This window comes from Stegodyphus dumicola, chromosome 5 (genome assembly GCF_044657685.1).
Source record: "Stegodyphus dumicola isolate Sdum_Otavi_A_Nest chromosome 5, ASM4465768v1".
NCBI lineage: Eukaryota > Metazoa > Arthropoda > Arachnida > Araneae > Eresidae > Stegodyphus > Stegodyphus dumicola.
Genome location: NC_140772.1, coordinates 178,513,634 through 178,540,871, shown reverse-complemented (window position 1 = coordinate 178,540,871; position 27,238 = coordinate 178,513,634). Strand labels below are relative to the sequence as shown.

At 31.8% G+C, this 27,238-nt stretch overlaps 1 protein-coding gene across 2 annotated transcripts in view; it reads right to left on the bottom strand.

The window, feature by feature from the left end:
- Nucleotides 1–27,238, bottom strand: part of ND-75 (NADH dehydrogenase (ubiquinone) 75 kDa subunit) — an 82,387-nt gene that overhangs the window by 18,902 nt on the left and 36,247 nt on the right. For both annotated transcript variants that reach the window (XM_085817431.1, XM_085817430.1), the window contains exons 11-15: nt 24,837–24,896; nt 21,350–21,435; nt 18,237–18,432; nt 11,566–11,628; nt 8,762–8,911 (exon numbers count right to left, since the gene is read on the bottom strand). In XM_085817431.1, coding sequence (XP_085673557.1) covers nt 8,762–8,911; nt 11,566–11,628; nt 18,237–18,432; nt 21,350–21,435; nt 24,837–24,896 — 555 coding nt within the window. The remainder of the gene's footprint in view (nt 1–8,761; nt 8,912–11,565; nt 11,629–18,236; nt 18,433–21,349; nt 21,436–24,836; nt 24,897–27,238) is intronic.

Sequence of the window (27,238 nt, the reverse complement as noted above, 5' to 3'; positions counted from 1 at the left end):
TCTGATTAAATTTAATTTCTTTCACTTTAATAACCTGAAAGAATATCATACCTAATTTTTCTACAAGAACTATACTTTCAAGGAGTTGTATCATACACAGAGAAAATAAATATAGTGCCTGCTGCTTATTAAACTCACTGGTCAATAAATTCATTTGCTTAATGCGTTAAAATTTTCTGGAACCAAAACGAATATAAACTAATCAATAAAAAATCAACATTTACCAAACTCATCTCCATCACTTATAAAACTCAAACTGGTGAAAGTCTGATTATTCAGATCCAGAATAAACTGTTTGTAGTTCATTCTTTTATCTTTCAGTTATGCAGTGCTTCAATAAAATGGGTTTAGGAGAAATTTTGACTATTGTAGCTAGAACCAAGAACTCCTAGGGTCTTGTGTTCATTCCTCAGTTATGGTGAGACACTGTTTGCAAATCTCTTTGTCCAGACTACAGCTGAGAATGACAGAATACCTTTATCTCATGATTAATAAAAACAATTCTTTAGAGGTGCTGGAAACAAGTTCTTTGACTGTAAATAAATGAGTGTTTCCTAGGATTAAACAATAGGTGGTGCTCGTCATCCATGAGTTCTTGTTATTGTGCTAAGTTAAAATCTTGATGATTTTTAAACATCTTGGTTTACTACTCTTTTCAATAGTAAATGAATACTGTTCCCTTTCTTGAACATCAGCTGATAAGGGATGGAGATGTATACACACATTAAGTTTGCAGAATGTTCTCAGAAAATATCATGAAATGCTTCCTTGAATTAATATACATTATCAGTCTTTGACTGGAAAAGGGTAATGATCATTGTAGGCTGAAGGAAAATGAAAAAAAAAGCATTGATTATGCTTATAATATACCACGAAGTGACAGGTTGACTTAACACTTTCCTGCTGGCAAGAAACAGGATTTTGGATTTGTACAAATAACTGGAAGAAACATTTTTTATTTCCTTATGTGTGTGGATCGCTACATGTTGAAAAAAGCCTAAACAAAATTATTTAAGCCTGGAAGAAAGGATAAACTGCTGAAAGATTATGATATGTTTGGTAAATACTATTACGTATTTCCAGCGTCATTCTGACTAGAGGGCACTGCGTTCGTCCTAATAGTCAGTGGCAGGCAGGATACTAAAGGCGTAAGACGTGGAAGGCAGAGATGCCTAATAATATATCTAATTGATTGAAATTTTCGTATATTTTCTTGCAAATAAATGTTGTTATTGTTAACAAAACCTCTTATTATCTCTTGGATGCACCTTTAGTCTCACAGAACCATTAGATGCAAAATTGGTGCATCTTGTCCGCGAATGTGGAATATCGGAAGTAATTAGTCATCATTACTGGATTATATTTCTGAGAAGTTTGGATACTTTACGCACGCTTTTGGATACGTAACATTGCATAATGGACTGTGGAGGTAAGACCTTTTGAACTCACATATTCGGAGTTAATATGGATAAGCTTTCGAAAATAATTGAAAAAAGAAGTAATGTTCGCGCTAGTGTTACTAAACTAGTTAAAAGAGTGCAGAAGCTTGATGAAGCCGTCGAAGATGTAAGTTCATTATCAGAACTACTGGAACTATTAGAAACGAAAGAGCAGATCTTGAAAACCCATGATTTAGAGGTGGAAGCACTCATAGACGATCCGGAAAAATTTAAAGGTGAATTAAAAGCTTCGGAAGAATACGATGACAAAATATTGTTAGCTAACAATAAACTAAAAAGCAAAATTAAAGAATTAGCATCAGAAAATGTTCAGCGGACTTCTTCAGTTCTTAACACATCTAGTATTTCGGAAAACACCGTTACGGCTTTAAAATTACCAAAGTTAGAAATTTCGCGATTCTATGGTGATTCTGGCAAATTTATGGAATTCTTAAACTGTTTTGATAGTGCAATCGGTTCAAACAATTCACTTATGAAAATTGAAAAATTCCAATATTTAAAATCTCTTCTTTCTGGTCCTGCATATAATGTTGTTGCGGGTTTTGAATTAAATGAGAAAAACTATGACTCATGTCTTGAGCTTTTAAAACAAAGATATGGTAGGACTGATTCTATTATAAATTCTTACATGAATAAATTATTAAGCTTAGAACCCATGAGAAGTTCGTCTAATGTTAAGGGTTTGCGTAAATTATACAATGAAATAGAAGTTAATATAAGAAATTTGCATTCATTAAATGTAACGGAGGGTTCATATGGGCATTTATTGAATCCAATATTATTGAAGTTGCTACCACAAGATTTGGTGTTAGATTTTCACCGTAAACGAAACAGGGAAGTGAATTGTGAGGTTTTGGAAATTATTACGTTTTTGAGGAATGAAGTCGAATCTAGGGAAATTGCCGAAACTGTGATGAGCCCCCTAAAAAGTTACGAAACAAAACGATCCTTTTCCCAAAATTATCAAAGTGGTCAAACTTATCAGAAAAACTATTCAAAGCCTAAAAATATATCAACCGCTTCAGCGTTAAATACACAAATAAAAAATGCTTGTTTATTCTGTGACGGTCATCACAATTCCGTAAGTTGTAAAAAATTGGATGTAGAACAAAAAATAAATAAACTTAGGACTGAAGCTAGATGCTGGTGTTGTTTCCAGAAATATCACGTGTCTCGTGTATGCAGGGCAAAAATATCGTGTAAAAATTATTTAAGCAATTTTCATCATGAGTCAGTATGTAGAAAAAATAAACCCGTTAATGTTACTTTGAAAGGTTGTGAGAAGCAAGTGGAAAGTGAAACTGTTTTGAATGACTCACAATCTAAATCTAATAAAAGCGCCGAGACTATTTCTGTGTCTCATAGTAATATATGTACCAAAAATAAGCCCTTTTTGCAAACATGTACAGTTTTAGCATGTTCGGATAAAAATTCAGTCTTAACTAATGTTATTTTAGACAATGGTAGTCATCGAAGTTTTATTTCATCTCGATTAGTTAAAGAATTAAAATTAAAACTAATACGCTACGAAAGAATAGCTATTTTTGCTTTCGGAGACAAAATAGCACGTGAGAAGGAATACCGTATCGTTTCATTGACGTTGCGCAATAGGGATCAAAGTTCGAAATCGTACGAGTTAGAAGCTGTCATAACGGATTATATATCTAATTTGTCCTTGAAGATTCCTGATGTATCTATTCGCAATGCGTTGAAGGAAAAAGGTTTACCTTTGGCTGATTCATTTTCTGGCGACTGCCAGATGGAAATACTTATCGGATGCGATTCATTTTGGGATATTGTTTATGACGAGAGAGTAAAGTTAAATGAAAACATTACTGCGATAAATTCTTGTTTCAGTTGGTTACTTGCGGGAGTGAAAGGAAGTAATAAATTGACTAATAATTATGAAAATGTATGTTTAGTCATGGACTCTTCTTCCATTTTGTGCGATTTGAAAAAATTTTGGGAAATAGAAGAATTTCAGTCAGACAAACAAAACTTTTCTGAATGGGATAATCAATTGATTGAAAAATTTGAAAATTCTTTGGAATTTAATGGGGAAAGGTATGTTTGTAGATTGATGCGGAAGGAAAACTTGGGACCTGCAGTTGGGTTGAATTCTAATTATGACGTTGCGAAAAAGCGTTTTGATTCGTTAAAGCAAAAACTAAATAAAAATCAAGAAATTTATGACCAGTATAAACAAATTATATCGGATCAGTTAGAATGTCAGATTGTGGGAAAATGTGTTAATGAAGATAAAAATTCAGGATATTATATGCCCCACAGAGCGGTAATTAGGGATGACAAGGAAACAACTCGAGTTAGAATTGTTTATGACTGTAGCAGTAAAGCTAATGAAAATAATAAATCTCTTAATGAGTCTCTAGAATCAGGAGTAAATCTTTATGCAAATTTATTGGACATAATTCTTAAATTTCGAGAATATCAAGTTGCATTTTCTGGAGATTTAGAGAAAGCTTTTCTTATGATAGAGATTGCGGAGGAAGATAGAAAATACCTTAAATTTTTGTGGTTTCCCGAAGAGGTAGGTGATTCAACCGAAACTCTTCATTTAAATCGTCTTCCATTCGGTTTAACTACTTCGCCATTTTCCTTGGCTTGCGTTTTGAAATTTCACATAAAGAAATTTAAGGAACATCATCCAAAATGTTATGACATGTTAAATTCTTTTCTTTATGTTGATGATCTCTGCTATGGAGCCAATACCGTTCAAGATGCTTATTATTTGACGTCTATGGCAATAGAGATATTAAAAGCAGCGGGATTTCATTTGAGGAAATTAAAAACTAATTGTCCGGAATTGTGTAAACTTTGGAATGAAAACGGATATGAGGAAAATACTGACTTCGGGCAAGGAACAGGTTTCTTAGGATTGAAGTGGGATCCGATTGAGGATAAAATTAAATTAGATTTAAGAGATGTTAGGGATTCCATTGATGCTAGAATCACCAAGCATCACGTTTTGAGAGTTATTTCAAAGATATTTGATCCATGTGGACTGATTAGTCCCTTTGTAATCACTGTGAAAATTCTTCTGCAAGAGATGTGGGAACGTGGTCTGCAATGGGACGAAGATTTGCCAAGTGACCTACAAAATAAATGGAGAACCTGGTGTTCTGAACTTTGTGAACTTGAATCAGTATCTATTGAAAGAAGGTTTTTTGAAAGTGTAGAAATAAGTGAAGTTTCTCTTCATGAGTTTTGTGACGCCAGTCCCAAGGCATATGGGGCTGTTGCGTTCCTAAGGTACGTGAATTACAATGGCCAAATCAAAGTGAGCTTTATAATGTCAAAAAGTAAAGTTGCTCCTTTAAAACCTTTGACTCTTGCAAGATTAGAGTTAATGGCAGCTCTCCTCGCTGCATGTTTAGGAAATTATTTACAAGGTCTATTTCCTAATTTCGCAAAACAAATTTTCTTTTGGAGCGACTCTCAAATCGTCCTTCATTGGTTGAAAGGATCTTCTAAACAATGGAAACCATTTGTCACCAACAGAATAGCTCAAGTGCAGTCGCTGACTCTACCAGAGTGTTGGAACCATTGCAGTGGCTCCGACAATCCCGCAGACCTTACTACTAGAGGAGAATCGGCTAGGAGATTTCTTACAAGTTCTCTGTGGTGGTCAGGCCCTGTTTGGTTGTCTAGACCACTTTACTCGTGGCCTCTTCAAGAATCGCTACAACATTTTAATGACATCTGTGATGAACGCGTTATAGTGAAAGAGCGACGGACTGCACTGGTTAATTCCATGGTAACCAGTTCAGCTAATGGAAACTTACCTATGTCGTCGTTACTGGACGTTAATGACTTCAGCGAATTAAGTAGATTACTGCGTGTTACTGCTTGGATTAAAAGGTTTGTGCACAATTCTAAACCTAATTCTACAAAATTAAATGGACCTATATGTGCTCCAGAACTCGAGCAAGCTTTGCGTTTTTGGATCAAAGCGACTCAATTCAAACATTATAGTACAGAAGTTACCCAACTTCTTTCTAAAGGAACTATCGATAAGAGTTCACGCATATTTAATTTGAATCCTGAACTTGATGATAATAACTTACTTTGTTTAAAGGGACGTCTACAGTTTTCATGTAACGATATGCGAGCTAAACATCCTTGGCTTCTTCCATCTAATGATAAATTTGTTGAACTACTTATCTGTGATTCTCATACTAAAATGTGCCATTTAGGTGTTGATGCAACTTTAACACATTTACGAGAACAATTCTGGATTGTTAACGGTCGTCAATTTGTGAAAAAAGTGTTAAATAACTGTCTGATTTGTAGACGATTCAAAGTGAAATCTGGAATGCAGGTGGTTGCCCCTTTACTGCCTGATAGAATTCAAGAGCATCCACCATTTGATGTATGCGGTGTGGATTTTGTCGGACCATTTTTTGTTCGTGATTTTAATTCAAAGTGTTATTTACTTATATTCAGCTGTGCAGTGACAAGAGCTATCCACTTAGAAGTAGTTCTTAACATAAGTGCTGATTCTTTTTTGTTAGGATTTCGACGATTTGTTTCTCGTCGAGGATTATGTTCCACTATATATTCTGATAACGCCAAAGCTTTTAAAAAAGCAAATAGTGAATTGAAAAAATGGTGGAATCAGATAAATAATGATCAAGTTAAAAATTTGTTTGCTTCTAAAGGTATAGTTTGGAATTTTATAGTTGAGAAAAGTCCATGGTGGGGAGGTTTCTGGGAGAGACAGATACGGACGGTTAAAACCTGCTTAAAGAAAATTGTTGGACAATCTTCTCTTTCTTTGAAGGAATTGGAAACTGTTTTTTCGGAAATTGAAGCTCTGGTTAATTCCAGGCCTATCACGTATCTGTACAACGAACCCTCAGAACCCTCTCCACTCACCCCATCTCATTTTCTTATTGGTAAAAGATTGGTGTCTTTACCTGTAATAAAACATAAAAATGAAAATTTAAATGTTAATAGGAATTCTTTGGTAAAGAAATATAAATATCAGCAAACACTTTTGAATCACTTCTGGAACAGGTGGAGAAAGGAATATTTACTTAATCTAAGATCAGCTTATATTTCTCCACAACCAGGTAAAATAGTTTCATTTAAAGTGAATGATATTGTTTTGATTAATGATGAGCGTTATCCCAGAAATATGTGGATGATGGGAAAAATTTTAGAGCTATATCCAGGAAGAGATGGAAAAGTTCGTTCTCTTCTTATTCAGACTCCTAAAGGACAAATAAAACGCTCAGTACAACTTGTGTATAATTTGGAAATTAATCCTTAATTGTGTTAGTTTAATTGAGTTGCAACCTGTTAATGTTCTATCTGTGTATTAATAATTGTTTAATTGTGCTTATATTTTATTGCTTGATATTTGAACAATTTTCTTTGGAAGTTAAAAGTGTAATTGGTTTTTGTATGTCAAGTCACTGAATAATTTTGAAGCTTTGTATTTGATATAATATGCTATTTATATTTTTATTCTTGTAATTTTAAATGGTTCCTGAATGTAAGTTTAGTTGAAATTCAATGGTAAGTGAACTCAAGTGAGTTCAGGTGGGGAGTATTACGTATTTCCAGCGTCATTCTGACTAGAGGGCGCTGCGTTCGTCCTAATAGTCAGTGGCAGGCAGGATACTAAAGGTGTAAGACATGGAAGGCAGAGATGCCTAATAATATATCTAATTGATTGAAATTTTCGTATATTTTCTTGTAAATAAATGTTGTTATTGTTAACAAAACCTCTTATTATCTCTTGGATGCACCTTTAGTCTCACAGAACCATTAGATGCAAAAAATACAGCCAAAGAGAAGCAGCTTTTTCAACAGCACTCTACAATTTAATTAAACAAAGAAATAAAATTGATGAAGAATTATAAAAAACACAAATGTCTCCTGAACGCACAAAAACTGAGAGACATTAAAGTTGCTCTTCTAGAACGATTTCAAGCAATGAGACTAAAAAATGTTCCAATTTCTAAAGCTCTTTTGACCAAAAAAGCTGTAGAATTAGCGAAAATAATACGAGAAAATTTTGTGCCAAATGATGGATGGTTCACAAGTTAAAAAAAGAGAAATAATACTGTTTATCAGAAACTACATGGTGAGAAGAAAGAGGTGGATCATCATTCAGTGGAAAAATAGATAAAAGGCACTTTACCCAGGCTTCTAAAAGAATACAAGCCACATGAAATTTATAATATAGATGAAACTGATCTGTTTTACACAGCATTATCAGAGTATATATTTATGCTTAAATGTGAAATGCAGCTTTTAAAAAATTAAAAGAATGAGTTACTGTGTTATTTATATGCAAGATAGATGCAACAATTAAAAAGATGCAAGTGGGTATTGAAAAGAGTAGAAAAATTAGATGTTATAAGTCAAGAATTTAACTTACCACGATAACAAAAACTCATGGACCATAAGCAGTATTTTTACTGATTTTCTTTTGAAATGGGACAAAGAATTCAAAAATAAAAAATAAAAATAAAAATAAAAAAAAAATAGCTTTACTATTAGATAGCTGTGCTGCCCAGCCCACTGATATCATTCTGAAAAACATTAAACTAGTTCCTCTTCCTGCAAATGCGACTTCTGTTATTTAGCCATTAGACTAAAGTATTATAAAAGTTTTTAAATGTAATTACAGAAAAGGTGTCATTAAAAAAACATACACAAAACTTATTATTTTGGAAATGTAAGCACTTTGAAGGAGATAACTAAGTCGATATCTTTGCTATAAGCTTTGCATATTATAAGCAATACATGAGAAACAAGTCTCCCGAAACACAGAAGCTTTAAAAAATGTGGTTTTTATTTAGGACAAGACACAGAATTGCAAGCTATTTTCTAATACATTGCACATCAGAGAAGGATATTATGAAGATTAACTTTTGGAATAGCATGTGAAAACACTGATTACAGTATTAGGGAAAATATTAAAAGAGCTGCAGAAACTGAAACACTGACAGTGAAAGTGATACTTCCGTAACTACATGCCAACTTCAGCTAACTTGACAAAAGCATTGTAAACTATAAGAACTCTTGAACTGAAAGGTGGAGATCAGAAAATCTACCAATAATTTTACGAACTTGAATATACAACTGAAAGACTGTTGAGGAACAATGCAAAACATATACCAATAAAGCAGTTCTTTATAAAATTTTAAAATATTAAATCTTTATAAAATTTTAAAACAAACACTTAATTCATCATAAAGGATGTGAAAAATTCAGTTACAATATAATTATGTACTCTGATACAAAAAAGGACTGTTAAGACAACTCACCCGATGTAAAATGTTCAAAACTTTCTTATCTTCTGACTTCTGATACTGCAAAGCAATTTTTTGCACAAGTGCATACAGAGCAGCTCCATCTGGTCTTTGCAAAGCACTGCTCCCAAGAATTATTATTGGATTATAAGCAGAAGCTAATTTCTGTTGAAGAAAAATTTTCCATGAACTATATACCATGAAGTATTCTTATGAAACTTTCTAAAACTAAGATGTAAGTTAATTATTCAAAACAGGATAAGTTTAAAACCAATTCAGCATACCAGTGTTTTCAATCAAATACTTAATGCAACCCTTATATTTATAATTAAAAGATGCCACAAAACGTGAAGTTATACAGATTCCTCCTGTTATGTTACATTCGTAATTGTTATCAATAATCTCTTGCATGGAACGAGTTTATCGTTTACGAAGGTGAGCACAATGAAATCTTGTAATTCCAACAAAAGTACTTTTCCATCTCATGTGTCGTCATTAGCCTTTTACAACGTTCTTCTTTGCAAATGCTTTACAGTGGCAATTTTTGTCAGACATACGTCACTCCAACACCATTTACGGTTTTTGAATGCACTAATTGATTTGTGCAGGAAAAAGTGGATGTTACCATTCAAAAATTTTGAAATTCTTACATTGTGACTGTAACCATCAGAGCTCTATTGTTTTAAATCATTGCAATCTTGAGTGCATGAATGCATACTTTCAAATAATAATATTTAAAATTTCATTTCGATTGGTTGAACAGATAAGCTGCTCGGGGTTCGTAAATTTGGGAAATTTTTTATGACCATCCTATATAGTATATTAACAGCATCTTTTTATCTATCAATAAACAATAAATGCCTCAAAAGTCTTAGCTTTTTATTAAAAAATAGTTGAGGCACTGTGTATATTAAGTTTTTTTTTTTTTTTTTTTTTTTTTTTTTTCCCCAGTTTAGTTGAAAACTTGATACACACAAGTATAATTATATGCCTCAACTACTTTTAATACAATAACTAAGATCCTCAGGACATTTATTGGTACTGTTATCATCTCACCATATTCAGAAATGTATGTATGCATGTGTGGAGGTATGTGCTCATGTATGCATGCATATATGTGTGTGTATACATACACACATATATGCATATATATATGCACACATGTGCATACATATTGTTGCATTTTTCTTTTTCTGACATCAGTTGTTACATTATTTTCTTCCTTCATGCTCATATGGGGTTTGTGTGGATTTGGAGTGAATAACGACAACACTTGATGAAGTATCGAAACATACTTTATTGGCCGGTATTTAATCAGGACAACTCCAAAATCTCGTTTATAGTCATCGAACTGTTATAAAAAACTGTTATAAATTCATCTTTGGGCATGTACTATAAAACATAGTCAAACTTCATTAAAAAAATCCAAAGGGAATAAGGGCAGAAATTTGAATTAGACTTTGGGAAAATTATGCTTAAAAATATCTTCCATTTTTGATGCATATATGTATAAACTTGTTTAACAAAGCCTGAAATTAAAGCATGCATTAAAGATAATATTTACTTTCATATGGAATAGTGGAACAGAATAAAGATTAAAACATTCATTTTTATAAATGTTAACAAGACATTATTGCAAGTGATTAAAGTAGTTTTGGATGAGTTGATGTGACATGAAAGCATATAGGTTCTAAAAGAATATTGATGCCATATGCCTACATGCTTACTTTAAATCTAGTTAAATTCTGTCTCTTTTCCTATCAGGCACAACAAGGAAATATTACTTAATATTTGCATTTCATATTACAAGAAAAATGATAAAATATATTAAATATTTTAAAATATGGAATAACAACATAAAATTTTAAGTAGATTAGATTCATTTGAATAAAAATACAAACTGCATTTGGAAAATAAGTCAAAATTTCCCTTCAGGTAAATTTTTAACAACTCATAAAAACAAAGCTGTGGTTACTTAATGCAGTGAATAAATAAATCAAAAACCTAACAAAAGTGCAAACTTCTTGGCATATTTAATGATTAGACAAAGCAGATTTGGAGTGTTCCATAGTTTTACAATATCTTATTTATTGAGGGAAAAAGCAAAAAATAATTTTAGTTTCATTAAAAAAATTTCAGTTAACAGAAATATATATTAACTTTTCTTTCTAAACAAAATTATCCAATACATATTTTCTGAGGAAAACATTCAGTATGAGCTTATTAAAATATTAAATATTTAAAATTGAGCAGCTACAATTCTACTCTTATAGTTGGGCAATTCAAACTCCATACTATTAGATTACAATGTTGTAGTGGCAGGAAATTTTGAGAAATAATTAATAACTTCACTATTTTAGAAAAGTAACTTAGTTTTAAATTTTGCATGATAATTTACAAAATATAAATAATAATACTGACAAATTTTTCAGTAAAACATCAAAATTTATCTTAAAATTAGACAAAAGAGCAACCTTACTTTTGGCATAGGTTTGAAATAAAATCGTATTGATTTTGAAGACAATCAAGCACACGTTTCTCTTCCTATTTGATTAACAGTTATATTTAAAATGTACAGACATGATTTTAACATATGAAACTTGAATGGCTAGTTAAAAAGACTATTTCGTGACAACTCACAATCACCAGCCTCTGTTAATCAAAATTATACAAACATGATTGGTTATAATTAAAATGGGTGCGGGGGGGGATGTAATTTGTTGAAATAATTAAAAATGCATTCTTCAGCAACTATACAGAATATCTTTAACTTATAAAAACCTAAGAAAGGAAACAGAAAGTAATATAGAAAATCATACTTTAGCGAATGGATGCTTTCCAGAAGCTAAATCTTTCAGTAAGTTAGGAGAGTCTCCAATATGCTGTAATAAAGAAATGTTATACAATACTTTAAAATATCCTTTGCAAAATCAAATAACATTTTAAAGTTATTAACAATTATTTTATTCATATTTGTAATTACAAACATCAGTAACATAAACTATTGCTATGCCTCAGCAGAAACTGCACCAATTAGTGTAATCATATAAGCAAATTATTCAGTGAAACTTAGTCAGAAGATAACTCACATTAAGTAAAAGGAAACTGTAAGTGTAACATTTCATCACAAGGTTGCAAGTGAGAATTTATGTGTAATTAGTCAAGAAGAACAGGTAATTTTAAATTTGAAAAATAAGTGACTTTCATCAATCACTACATAATGACAGGCAAAAAGTTATGAAAATCTTAATAGTGTGAATTAAAATATATAAAAGAGAAAAAAAAAACTAAATATGAATTACGAAATAAATCACAAATATGAATATAAGAATCACATTTATTATATGCTATTATGTTCTGCTCATTTAAACTAAAAGTGAGGGTATATAGATAAAAGTTTTGTTCTCCAGTATAGTAAAACTCATAGAAATAAAATTGAAAGAAGCATAAAAATGACTCCACTGATGGCATGAGAAGTAACAAAAATACAGAGTTTTTGCTTAAAAAGTAATGCACATTGATCAAAATACTACTAAATAGTACTTTTTATGGCGAATAACAAAAAGTAATAATTTTAATAACATTTTCAAGCATAATTAGAGAATTGAAATCAGGCAAGCATGCATTTCAATTTAAGCATGTGAAATTAGATAATCCCTAATAAACATTTTATGTTAAAACTGAACATTATTGTCTATTAATATAGGATATTTTTTAAAATGATAACATAACATGATAAGTTATAATCTCATCTGCCCAATGACACATAGCTAGACTTCCCTAAGTTGGTACATATATTTAAATGACAATATTGCTACCAGAAGCCTTTTTCAAACTCACTGGATCTAAATCATTACTTGATCAAGATACCTACTAATTGTGTTGATTGTGTGATTATATAGTTGATATAGCGTACTAAATTTTCTTTCCATTAAATGCTACAACGATTCATTCATTTAGTTTAATAAAAACACAGAAATAAATAGCACATAAATGAGTATTTAAAAAAGAATTGACAATGATTCCATTGCTCTGTCCTGTATGCAAACCAGAAAGAGAAATATAAGATAGTGTTTTGGTTCCAATATATTACAGTACAAAGTCCGAGATCCAGACGTCCAATATCCAGAATGATCTAAAATCTGGACTTCAAAGTCACAAACTCACTTTTTTTTTTTTTTTTTTTTTTTTTTTTTGTATGCTTTATGCATGTGCATTTGATTTTTTCCTCACATAATAATGTGGAGAGGCTCAATTCTTAATTTCACTTACGTACTAAAAATACTAATAATACCTCATTATTAGGCACTAAATAAAATACCTCATTACTGAAGAAACAATCAATTTAGCATAAATTTGCAAGATCAATAATAAACCAAAACATTCTACATAGAAACATCATTGATTTTACACCTACTAGTATTTTATATCCCCAACATCAATTTGGTGAATCATTATTAGTCCAAAGGGGCCTGAAGGACTATTGCTTTCATTTTGCATTGAAAACTTTAAAAGGCTGTATCACTTTTCAAATCGTGCCACCAAATACTATCGCCCTGTATTATAGTTGAAGAAAATAATGAAGAATCTGCATAAATGTATATATGTTTCTCACATTGTAATAAAACAACAGTACCTAAAGCCATCTAATTTTGCACGACGTAATCCTACTGCGAATACGGGCATCTGAAAGCCCAAATTTAAAATTTGTTTTATTATCGATTTCCTATTTTGTAAAACTTTTTTGAAAAAACGAATTTTTTATTAACAAACTCAAAGATTTAAAAGCGAGCAATGGCGACACTCTATAGGGGGAAAAACCTTTTCATCTCCAGCTGGCGGCACAGTGTATCGGAAGTTCTAAAGATATGCTCATTTTAAAATTATTTTGCGACAATGCTGTTGAACTGGATTTTATGGTTTAAGTGCAAAGAACATGATATTTAATAAATAAAGGTAACACACAGAACGTTAAAAAAATGCCCCTTTGAACGTAATTTAAAATCTGAAACCTTTCAGATTTTTTTTTAATATTTTGATTTCATCATCGCATGTTGTGTAATGATTCATTAAGCGATGTCTTAATTTTTTTTTATATATTAGTAATTGAATAACAAAGAGAGTGGCAAAATTTTATGCTGACATTATGCTTGGTGTTAGTTATAGATTGAAGTTAAATGCATCAAGAAATCTGACGAGAAAAAATTTAACAAAAATTTCTTTTCATATGCTAAAAATAGATTTTGTTAATGAAACTCATAGGCCAAAAGATTGCATTTAATGCTATTGAATTAAGAATAACTGATATGTTATTCACATAAAACCAGAACCGACATCAGAGCTCATACCGCCACACCAGCTGGCAGAATTTAGGGAAGAAAAGATTTTTGGAATTTAGAGAAGTACAAAGCGGCAAAATTAAGGGAAGACAAAATTTTTATAATTTAGGGAAAGTACTGGGATCCAAAGTTTAGGGGCGGAAAAAATTTAGAACTTAGGGAGGTGCTTTGTAGCAGAATTTAGAACGTGCAGACTGCATCAGGCAGTATAAGCAGTGGCCCTTGATAACCCTTAAGTATATGTGGGAGTTTATTCAAGACTCAGATTAGCTTTGCGCATGTGCAAGAATATATGTAGGTATAGCAAATAACTAAACTAATACAATTCAGGCTTAATTGTCTCATTATATTATACAAGATAGAAGCAAGACACAATTTAGTGGAACAACTTGTCTTTCATCGCCAATTTCATGATATATCAATTTGACCTTCTATATAATATCTTGCAGTAAAACATAAAAGAATAAATAAATAAAAAATAAAAACAGTTTTATTACATACTGGACCTCATACCACTGTGATGAATCTTCTACTAGCAACCGCCGTGATATGACCTCAGTATTCTTGATAGTTAGTTCTCAGTAACTTGATAGTAACAGTATTCTTGATAGTAACCTTTGATAGTTCTCAGTATTCTTGAGAATATAAGCAAACATGAGTTCTGAACATTATCTCTCTAAGAAGACCTAAATATCATCTAGAACCATGAATGGTCATTTTAAAGAGCTTTTGCTAAGTATTTTTTTACTGAATAGTTTCTTTATTTGATTACACTACAGTTGGTTTCTTATAGAATTTCAGTTTTCTAACAAATCACAATTACTCAGCAATACGGTTAGCACACTTCTGAATAATTACTCCTTTAAATGCATATATCTAAATTACATCTTTACCATATTTTAGCATTAGCATTAACTGTAAATATTAATTTTTTTGTTTCTGTTTTGAAAATTCATGTCTTTACCTTCTAATGTTGTTGTCTTGTCCATATTACATGGAACAATAGTTGCCAGACCCTACTCTGAAGAGAGGTAGGACTTCTATTTTCCACCCCCAATTTTGAGAGAGAGCACACCGGGGGGAGATGGATTCGGGGGTCTCCCACCAATCCACACGACAGGATTTTCGGCTCGCCGCATATTTAGAGTGCTGTCATGCTACACCGACACTATACATTTACAAACATCCATGCCTTACCCAGGGTACAAACCTTAGTAGACTTCCCTAACCGTAGTAGGCTCCCCTAACCACTGTACCATCTGGGCGATTTACATTCTAATATACTAGGTAAATGACCATCATAACATTCATTTTTGATTAAAAAATTTCATTGAATCATATTTCATACAAACTAGAACTGAGAAAGCAAAGCAATGGCTAAGAGATAGGTAATTTAGTATGGCGAAACACTTGAGAATTATTTCTTCTAGTACAGGGGTTCTCAATGTGGTCACTATGGACCTCTGAGGAATGTTTACATTTTCAATGGGGTCTACAGCAATCATGGGGTCGATAGCTGAATAGACACCATTACTGGACTGGCATAATCAAGATGCCCTTAATTAGAAAAATATATTAATAAAACTAATATTTTTTATTAATATAAGGCTTTATCATACAAATAATCAAGTCTTATTCAAAAAACATTTGTATGCTAATTTTTGGACTTTAACCCCTTAACTGCGGTGAGGGTGAATGTATGTATACACCTTGCTCAGCAGATGCCTTAACTGCCCCAGGCATATATACATATATACACCCTTCTGAAATACTATCATTTGTTTTGCACTGCTACCAGTAAAATTATTCGCAAAACTTTGGAATGCAACACTACAATGACCTTGACAGAGTATGCGAAGGAGGATACTATTTCAAAAAAGAAAGATGGAGGGGGGTAGAGAGGGGAATGTTTCTGAAACCCTGAAAGTTATGACTGCTTCTGTTTGCCTAATTTTTTTTATTATTATGTGTCTTTGGTTTTTGTTTACGGTTTGTAGTAGGTGCTTTTTTAGGGAATATGTCTGACAGTTATGACTAATGATGAATAAAATGTATTTTTTTATTCTATGTTTTCCATTTTCATTTATTGCTTGTAGCAGATGCATTTTTTACGAATATGTCGAACAGTCATGATTCTTTTTTGAATTACTTTTTGATGAACTGCTTGTGCTTCAGAGAACTTGTTCCTGAAACTAACCATTTTGCAGACCAGTATATAAACTAACATTCTGAGAAGAAAATTCAAGAACAAAATCGTGGCATCCAACCAATTCAAAAGAAATATATGTTCTTCTAGGTATACTGATTTTACAAGGTGTAACACTGAAACCTGATATTAAACTTTACCGGTATAAAAATAAATTGATTGAAACTACATTTTGTAGGATCTTTTATAATCTTTTTTATTATACTAACATCATTTTTATTATACTTACATCTCTTTTTATTATACTTTTACTCTAAACATTAAATTTTGCATTTTCATTTTTTGGTTAGAGTAGAGAGAAGGGTATCACTTGAACTATCGCAAAATTGTTTTATTTATTGCCAAGTTGTAGTTTCATTTATGGTAGCCTGAGTAGTTGAATGTTATGGAAATCCTATTATGATGTAATTGGTTGCATGATTGCTGTAAATTCGTAAGGGCTTGTGTGTGTGTGTTGGTTAGGAAGTATATTGCTTGTTTTGTGGTTTTGACGGTAAAATGGCTGAATACGGTAAAATTAATTTGAAGTTTCTATACAATTCAGGTACAAAGGAGAAAAGAACATAACTTGACTGATGTGTAAATGAAGGTTTACTTAGTAGTCATCAGTAAGTATCCTGTTTGTAAGAAGAAAATGCGTATGATCGAATGTCGGAATGGCGCTATGGAGGATATTTTTTACTCTTATTTTGTGAATTTATGTAGTGATGCCAGTATACAGATTCTAGTTCAGATAATTTTAGGAAGTTTTTGGATGCTGCTAAGAAATTTTGTTTGACTGAAGACATGTTAATTCGTAAATAAGGTAAGTGGATATTTCCTTTGTGTAGTGCAAAGACAAACGTCCTTTTTTATGTTACTTCATTGCTTGATTTAAAATGTAGTTTATTGAGATTATATAATTTTTTGTTGGCTGCTCCTTTGACTTTTTAAGTGAATATAGTTTGATGAGTACATGGACAAAATCAGTGAGTGTGCAATGCTTAGTCTATGCAATTCTCTGATGTTTTTTTAAGTGAAAAATAGGTTGATGTATACACGGATAAAGCCATGGGAGTGTGCAATGCCAAGTTTGTGCAATTCTCTGATGGTTTTTTAAAGTGAAAATAGGTCTATGTGCACATGGATACCGAATTTGTGCAACTCTTGTTATTTTGGCTTGTGTAGTGGCAGTAAAATCGCCATTACACAAGCCAAAATAACAAGTCAAAGAATTGCACAAACTCAGTATTCATGTACCACCAAAAATGATGAATTTTCGCCAAAGGTACCCATAAATATACTTTTACCCATTTTTCTTTTTCTTTATTTTGTGAAAGTAAACAGTTTTTAGACAGCAAAACTTGCAGTTATTTTCCCCAAATACATCGCATAACTACATATGCATGTGTAAAAAAACGGTGGCACTGGGGAGTGAATGTTTTATGTTTTCCACAGCAGTTAAGGAGTTAAATTACCCAGAAAAACCTCCAAAAATTAAAGTTGTAACCAGACCAACATTATTGATTCTTCTCTCTTTTTAACCATTGGAAGCAGGCTTTAATCAAATCAGAAGCTGATGATACTGTCATCAGCTAAGCACATGTGTCTTCTGAGAAGAAAAACAGCTTGTAAAAATGGTTTTCCATGACAACAGAAAGTACTAACAATTGAATCATCTGATGTTTCCTTCCCTTTTATCTCACTGGCTAATAAAATAACAAACTTACATTTCAGATTGTTTACATAACTATACAACCAAATTTTTCTGGTGGTGTATTTTATCTGTCAGGTAGTGTATAAAATGAATACTAGGTAAACATGTACTTTAATAAATCACTTTTTAGTTACAGTTATGCATATAAAAATCTCATAAAAATTCTAAATAGATCTAATGCACATGATTAAAAGTAAAATTTGTCATGTTTACAATAAAAAAAAAAAAATTATTCCTCAGATTACTTACTTCATAGTCATAAGTTAAATCAAGTTTAGGTCCTATAAGAGCTACTTCTAAATTATTGTGGATCCATGCTTTGCGAATACGAGCATTAAAAACAGGTGCTTCATATCTTGGATTTGTACCAATCAATACAACTAAATCTGATTCTTCTACTCCTGCAATTTTACTGTTCAACAGGTAATTACTCCTCAGATCACAGCTAAATAAAAAGAAAATAATTTATTTATATATTCTTAAGCATAAAACATAAGTTTTCATGATATACAAATTTTACTTGAATATGAAATTAACTAGTAAGTCCTGTTGTTGAAATTGTGAGTGCATTTTCCCTAGTACGGTTGGTCCCAGGGACTCTATGCTGCAATAAACTCACCTGCCCTAAAACATTTTTGCAACACTTTTAAAATACTATCGTATCTTAAAACTTCCTGCAGTTCCTACAGCATATTAATTCAATCACTTTTAGATTGGAAATAATTAGTTGGGAAGAAAAAAAAAATGTGATTAAAATGGCATTAATGAATAGAAACTAAACTTACCCTATACTTTCAATAAATAAATAAAACTTACTAGAGGAACCAATAGCAGAGAAAGTTCTATAACGTGAAAAGTATAAACAGCCTGATGAGGATTTCACAGAGTCCAAAAATATTTTGGACTGATTTTTTAATAATGAGAGATTAAACTATCAGAATAGTTATGTTTTTCACTGACGGGCAGTGCATTAGTTTTGCCAGAAGTTGTCAAAGCACAGCTTGCAACACAGCTAGGGTTACAAATTTTCAAAGTGATAGCCGTCATTCAACAGATGGTTGTCAGATGTGGTCTGACACTCTGCACAGCATTGAATATCTTGAGACAAAGTGACAGAAACAGAATTCTCTACATCCACCTAAATCTGCACCTCAGAAATAGTAACCTTCTCTGAACATGTAACTAAATCCAAGATGTCACCTACAGGTGCCAAACCTGTTTTAAAACCAACAGAATCTCAGTCAAATTCCCTCTATCAAAATAGTCATATGCCCTTATTTACACCAAAGACATAATATAATGATCTTTACATCTTTCCAAGCAACATACAAAGTAAATCTACCAGCTTTCAATGTGAATTATTGCTGAAAATCATGGACACTACATTCATGTATTTAAAAGATCAAAAGTGCCATTATTTTGATAATACCAATTAATGGGGTGCCAGTTACAAGAGATTTTAATATACATTATACACACAGTTATTCTTGGTGTCTGTTAGACACTATAATTTCAACATATATTTTGCCGATTCCATGTGCATATATATTTTTAATTTACATTTTCTTCTAAAACAGACTAAAATCCCCCCCAAGTGTCCTGCAAATTTCTAAAGTAAATGAATTCTTTAAATTTTTTTTAAGTGTGTCAATAAATTCTACAATAATGCAGCTTTATGAGACACCTTGTAAGTTTTCCTGCCAGTTGGATAGTCAAACTATATTCATAATAAATGAACTTCAGATCTTCTCATTAACACTGCAGTTCAATGTATATATCTCAACCACTACAATCAGAAGAAAACAAGAGATTTTATGTTTAAATGATTACACTTAAATGATATAACAGAACTACTCTTATTTGTATGAAACGAAATACTCTTATTTTTTTGTTCATTACAATATATAAGGTCAGTTCTCTTTTGATTTCATACTGCAATATTATTATTATTATTATTTAATTTAACATTTGTTCATTTTACTGTGTTAACCATTTCTTTAGTAAAAATGATATCCCAAAATGAAACAGGTTTGACATCACTATCTTTCTGCATTTGACTTTTCAAATTTGATAGTTTAATTATATTATGCTTTAAAACTTGCACATTTTATGATTCCTCAGAAGACCATTTAAACCTATTTTAACAATAAAATCCTTTTTCACTGCCACAGAATTCAAATTGGATGATTCTAATTGTGACTCTGTTGCCTGATCGCTGTCTTTACCAACATTTTCTACTTCTACATCAGTAATTCGATACCAGAAAAATCATTTCCAGTTTTTCCAACATCAACACAGCCCACTGTCTAAAATTTGTATCAATTGCATGCATTTTTGATGGCCCAGGACAAGAAGCCATACACACAATTCAACAAGCACTTTGCTTCAGGAAATCTGAAGTCGAAATGAAAATAAGCACACTGAAAAGAAAAGATGTCCCCCAGCTACACAAAGGATGTTCATCTAGACTAGAACTAGAAACTGTTATAATCTACAAGATGTTAAGGATATAATGATAGGGTTTAGGAACGGATTAGTCCATTCAAATCTATTTCATTTGCTATCTAGATAACCTCACTTTGCTAATTATATAATGCTCCCTTTTCTAAAGTCTCAATGTATCTGACAGTTACTCATTCATATAACTTAGCCCATTTTCTTTATTTTTATTAGAGAGAGAAGTTCCATTTACCGCATGATATGAGCAATTTATTGCGTTATTATCTATCTTTTTTATAGCAAAACCATTTAGTTTCCAATTTTCTTTTATTCCACTTTTATTTAACAAGATAACATACAATGCCTAGCCTGAATTCCTTCACACACTATACAGTCTGTATCCTAAGCAATTTGAAAATGAAAGTTGCAGAGCATTTTTTTAAATCAATACTCAGAATGACATATATCAACATCATTTGACTGTATATCAATCTCATATGAAACAGAATATGTTTTTAATATCTTCAAACAAATACTAAAGTACATATAGAAACATATTAATTTTATTTACAATAATAATAAAAAATTCTTATTTAATAACTAATATTTAGAAGTATTTTTTAATGTAGACTTAATTAAACACACAGGAAGCTTATACGCAACCAAAAAGAAAATTTTCTTGATAAATTATATACTTTTATATTAGTTTCATGCATAATTTTATATCAAAATAAAAAACAGAATACTATAAACAGAAATAAGATTATAAATATGGAATGAGAATGAAATTTTATGCATTCACTGATCGTGAAATGAACCTTCTATTGAATTTAGTTTGAAATTCAAGAGAAAAATAAACTTAAGCTACGTATTTTTATAAATAAATAAAATAATATTCTATATTTATGTAATAAAATATTTACCCAGATCCATTAACAGGAAACCTTTCTTCAGTGTAGAGATTTTCACAGCCCAGGCGATTCAGAAAATCTTTTAGAGCAACTAAAGCCTAAAAATAAAAAAATTTAAAAAATTAAATATATAAAAGTAAAAATAAAACTGTTTCAATAATATTAAACAATAATAACAACAATAAAGAAGACCCTTTTTCCAGCAATTGCAGTATTCATTCAATTTTCCTTTCCAAATAAATGAAAAAACAAAGCTTTTAATTCTATAAATGTAACATTAAAAACACTGCAAAAAATTTCAAATTACATTAGCAAATTTGTAATATTTAACAATCCAAGTAGCACAAAAATTGTTTCTAAGGCAATTTTACCACAGAAATATTAGCATCACAATTATATCCACTAAACAGAACTTTGTTTACAACAAAACCCAAAATATTTATGTTAAATAATGATTGTAGCAGTCATAATTAAGGGCAATATGTTTCGAACAACATCCCTTTAACAATCTCATGAAATACTGTCTTAAATACTAATGTTGAATGATATCTTATAACTTGATTTTAGACAACCCTGCTCCTCAAAAGATTAAAAATATGGAAACCCAGATGACCATTCATACTCAAACTGATGCATTATTTCTCCATTCTCTCCAAAAATTGAATAATACTGTTTCATCAGCTCAACAGTAGCTCTTTTAGCTACTGTTGAGCTGATGAAACAGTATTATTCAATTTTATTATTTACTATAATTATTATTATAATTTTATTATTTACTATAATTTTCAAAAATATACTATCTTAAAGTCATGAAACAAGGGAAAAAATGTTTCATTCACAAAATTACCTCAAACTACTTTGTTCACTGCTATGGATTAAAAAGTACAAAAATCTCAAATTAAACTGAATGGCATATAGTATCTAACTTTTGATTAAAGAAAGAGAGATAGAGGAAGCTAATCCTTACATTAAAAAAAAAAAGAATTAATTATAACTTGGCAATGTAAAATCTTTAAACAGCAAAAGATTATATAATGAGTTTTTCATGAAAAATTCCACAAATAACCTTAAAATTATAATTCCCATCATTATTGAAAAAATAGACTTTAATCAAAAAATAAAGATTTCAGAACTACTTCATTCACAGGTTTAGAAAAAAAAAAAAAAGAAAAGAAAAGAAAAGAAAAGACCCTGCAACATGCTAAATATTCAATAAATTTTAATAATCTCTAAATGAATTTTGAAACTGTGCAAGACAGTTTATTTTTGAGAAATGGCAACAAGGGGAAACAAAGACAGATTTAGACTTGATAAAGCCCTAAGCTTTTTGAGATATGGAGCCCTTTATAAGTCTGTTATACTATATTTTAATACTATATTTATTTTAATTTAGTGGAGGCCCTAAATTATAGCTTGTGTAGCTTATAGGTAAATCCTGCACTGAGGGGAAAGTGGGATTCTGACTGTTTAAAAACAGAGTGAACATCTGCGACATTTTCAATGTTTGCAAAAAGAAAACATCAACTTGCATTGTATTGGGTCAGCAAGAAATTAATTTCAGTTTGCACAAATAAATTGCATTATATTCGTTTTTGTTTGCAGCTGCTTGTTTACGCTCAATTTTAACATGGGGTTTTTATCTTTTTATAAAGGACAACCTTCTGAAGTTGATAAAATTTAAATCATCACATAACAGGGATTCATTAAGAAGCTTGATATTTGGCTTCTGCATAACCCGAAAAAAATTCACTTAACTGAACAAATCAACATTTGCGATATACATTTCCAACGTAATGCTATCAACCCTTTTTTGAACCGAGTTATCACTGCTGATGAAAATGGAGCATTTACAATAACATTAAATTGAAGAAAATCATGGTCCAAGCACGATGAATCAGCACAAATCACACTGTAAGCTAAACTGCATCAGAAAAAGATCATGCTGTCAATCACTTGGGATTACAATGGTATTGCATATTTTGAGCTGCTTCCAAGCAAGCAAATGATCAACTTAAAAGTTTACTGCAAAAAAAAAAAACTTACGAAACTGGAGAACGCAACCAAAGAGAAAAGGCTAGAACTGACAAACTGCAAACGAATTATGTTCCACAATGACAATGTAAGGCCTCAGACATCTTTAGCAACACTGAAACTATCGGAGCTTGCTTGGGAAAAGATGTCACATCCCCCATATAGCCCTGACCTTGCGCCATTGGTTTATCATTTATTTTGGAGTTTACAAAACTTCTTACATGGTGCAAATTTTGGCAATAACAATGACCACAAATCCCACTTGGTTGAGATTTTACTGATTTAATTCGTTTTGCTCTCTGAACTTCTGGTCTTTATTGACCACGGAATCATGAAGTTACCAGAAAAATGGCAAAAGATAATTGAACAGAAAGGAAACATATGACTGATTTAAGTTCATTTTTTTATAGAAAGAATTGAGTTATTGCATACTAACAAACCGAAATTACTTTCTGGCCAACCCAGTAAATAATATGTAAATTTAAGCCATAACTTGCATTTACAGCACAAAGAGTGTAGATCTGTATTTTTTTAACACTTTTGATGGCAGATTTCCCACTTTCCTAATCAATTTATAATGTGCAATACCAGATACTTTTCAACAAAAATTTTAGAAAGCATAATAATGTTACGAAATGTCTAGGCGCAGTAAGATAGCTTCCCCCACAAAGCAGTTTTAGGGTTGCCACATTTGGTGAGAAATTGCCCATTTGGCGACAAAATTGGCAATATACCACGGACAGATGGAGAACCTTCTGGAACGAATTCTTACCGATTTAGCCCAGAATGTTCTTGAACACCAATCAAAAGCTATATAAACCCTGCTGGTACGTGGAGAGTCGGTGTGTGCTTCATTGAGGGGGCGAGTGTGTGTGCCTCGTCTAGAGTGTGAGTTAGTTAGTATCGAGTTGGTGTCTTGTCTAGCGAGTCAATCCCTGCGAAATCGATCGAGTTGACAGCCGGGCAGCGAGTGCCGAGTGGGTCGTCGAGTGCATCAAAAGAGTCTCATAGTGTATCGCGGTTAGTGCATCGTCGAGAGAGAGCGTTGAGCTCCGGGAACGACTGAACCGAAGCGTCAGGAGCTGTGCTCGTGTGAGGTCGAGTGCATCGCGAGTTGTAGCGTGAAGAGTACGTGGAGTTCTGAGAACGACCAAGCAGATTCGGGAGCTGTACTCCGGAAAGCAGAGTCGGGTGCTTTGCAGGAAGCTGTCTCCACCGTGATAGCCTGATAACCGGGAAGCTGTGTCACTGATTGTTACAACATGTTTATAGTAGATCTCTGACGACTGCAAAAAGTGTTATTGGAGCTGTTCTGATTAACACTGACTAAATAAAGTGTGTTTCGATACTTCACAAGTGTCGCCGTTATTCACTCCAAATCCACGAACCCCGTACGAACGTGAACGAAGAAAATAACGCAACAACTGGTGTCAGAAAAGGAAAAACATAACAATAATATATAAATTACCTCTGCATCAACAAGACCTCCAACTACAGCAGCAATATCATTCGGTGCAACTGATCTAATCTGCAATAAAATTTATTTTCATGTTAAAAATGTAAATTAAGATATAAGTCAAACCTATACTATAATAATTGAAATATATACAGAATATCTTTATAATCAAGATAATAACACTGCCACTTTATTCATCTATTAAGATAAAAAAATTTTAATTTTAGATTCCTTAATCTCTTCTTTAATTCAAAGATTCTGTCTTTTAAAGGGTCCAACTAATGTTATTGCATACCATACCCAGTTTTATTTCAACTAAAATTTAACAGATAACCATCAGTTGATAACATCTTTGAGAAAATGCTCATGCAAACTGAAATAATTCTGTGGTATAACACCCTTAATCTTTTGTCTTTTTCATTATGAGAAATACACAAAAAATATTGCTAGTTATCCTACATTCAGTCCCATATAGGCTAATAGCATTAACAGCAAATAGTTTTATAATAACGCCCTCTACTGATAAAAATTAAAAATTTTATATTCACTTGCATTTATATTCACACTGAAACATATTCATTTCTCTTGCTAGATTTCGTCAACTTGTAACATGTGACCTTTGTGATAGAAAACCGTGATGCTTCAAAACAATGCTTCTTTCGCTATCTAACACTGTCTACAAAACCCATTGATTGATAAGGACTTTTAATGGTTAATGTTTAACCTAAAAATTTATACTACTATATAGTCTATTTAATTAAAATAATACATACTCAAAGAAACAAGATATATATATAACTTCAATATCTGAAGAATTTTGATAACCTATTAATCAGCCATAACTCAAACAAAACAGATAGAAATTCAAATGAAAGAGAGAGATGCCACTGTAAGTTTAAAATTAAGTAAAAAAGCATCTTTAGTTTGGAAAAGATTTAGAAAAATCTCTATTGATTTCAATCAGGGCTGTGGAGTAGGTAAGTAAAATGACTGACTCAAACTCCTGAAATTTTAAAGACTCTGACTCCAAATTCGACTCCACCTCCCTCATATATGTATATACACACACACATGGGTTACAACTTATTTCTTTTAATATAAAAGAAGTAACAGATGCTACAGAAAAAATTGATGGCATAGCAAATTATTTATATTAATTAGCATTTATTATGAAATGGAAAAACTGGCATTAGGAATTTCTAAGAAGCAGTATAGCTTCGACAAGATCTTTGTTAGAGGACCATAGATCCGATTTGATAAACTTCAGAGCTGAGAAGAGTCTTTCCACACTGACTTGGGTAGAAGGAAGAGCTTTAGTGTTAGAGCTACTTCTTTTAACTCTTCAGGATAGATTGTGATAAGTTCTAAAAGAGGCGTCTTGCAAGAGCGATCATATTTCTCTATTTCTTCAAAGGCCGTGTAGAAATCTTTTATTTTTTCATTTTTATATCTAAAGGCTCTTGGTTCTTTATTTTCATTTGCTTTGCCTTAGCCTTTTCAGTATTATTCAAATATTTCTCAAAATCTAATTCATCAATGAAAAAGGATGATAGAGACTCTGTTGCAATGTCTGCAATTTGACTGTCCTGATTTGAATACTCCATTTGTTCTCAGAATAATTACATTCTCAATGAAAGTTCCTAGATGGCTTTCTTTGCCTTTTTAATCCTTCATCATCTAACAAAATTGGGTGTTTTGGAGCTACATATATTGAACCCAGCAAGCTAGTTTCTCTATTCTTCATTGAAGAAATGATTCCTTCTGCAATAAACCCTCTTTTTCAGAAAGAACAATCATTACATTCTTCCATTCTCACCTCCTGTTAATTCTTCAGATTGTACCTTTTTTGTAGCTATCTACGGTGTAGAAAGAAGAGTTTCCAAGATCATTCCACAGTCTTTCTGTTAGTAAAACATTAGGGTTATATACATCTTTTAAACAGTTCTTAATTCTAACAATCTCTATATCGTCAAATATGTACTTCCCCATTGCAGTGCTCAATCAACAATTGCTCCTTTTCCTGCTCTCTTCCTAAAAATGGCATCAGTTTTGGGAGTTCTTGCTGCTACTGCTGCTTACCTAAATTTAGCAATGAGATTTGTAACTAAATGAATCAGTTTAATGAATAAGCCGAGTGGCACAAATTCTGAAACTACAGATCCTCATATCGTGGGTTCGGGCCTCAGCCCCGCTTGCACTCCATTTTTGGTTTTAGACCAAAAATGGCTCTTCTTTTCTACTACAATTCTCACCAAAAGATGGTGCCGCACTTACTTCTCTTCCAGAAACTCTGCACCTTTGCACTAGGTGTAAAAAGTACATTCCATCTTACTGGATTCAACTCATCATTAAAGATACCATATTTACCAATCACATCCATCCTCATCCCTTATATTTATTTATTAATATGTCAA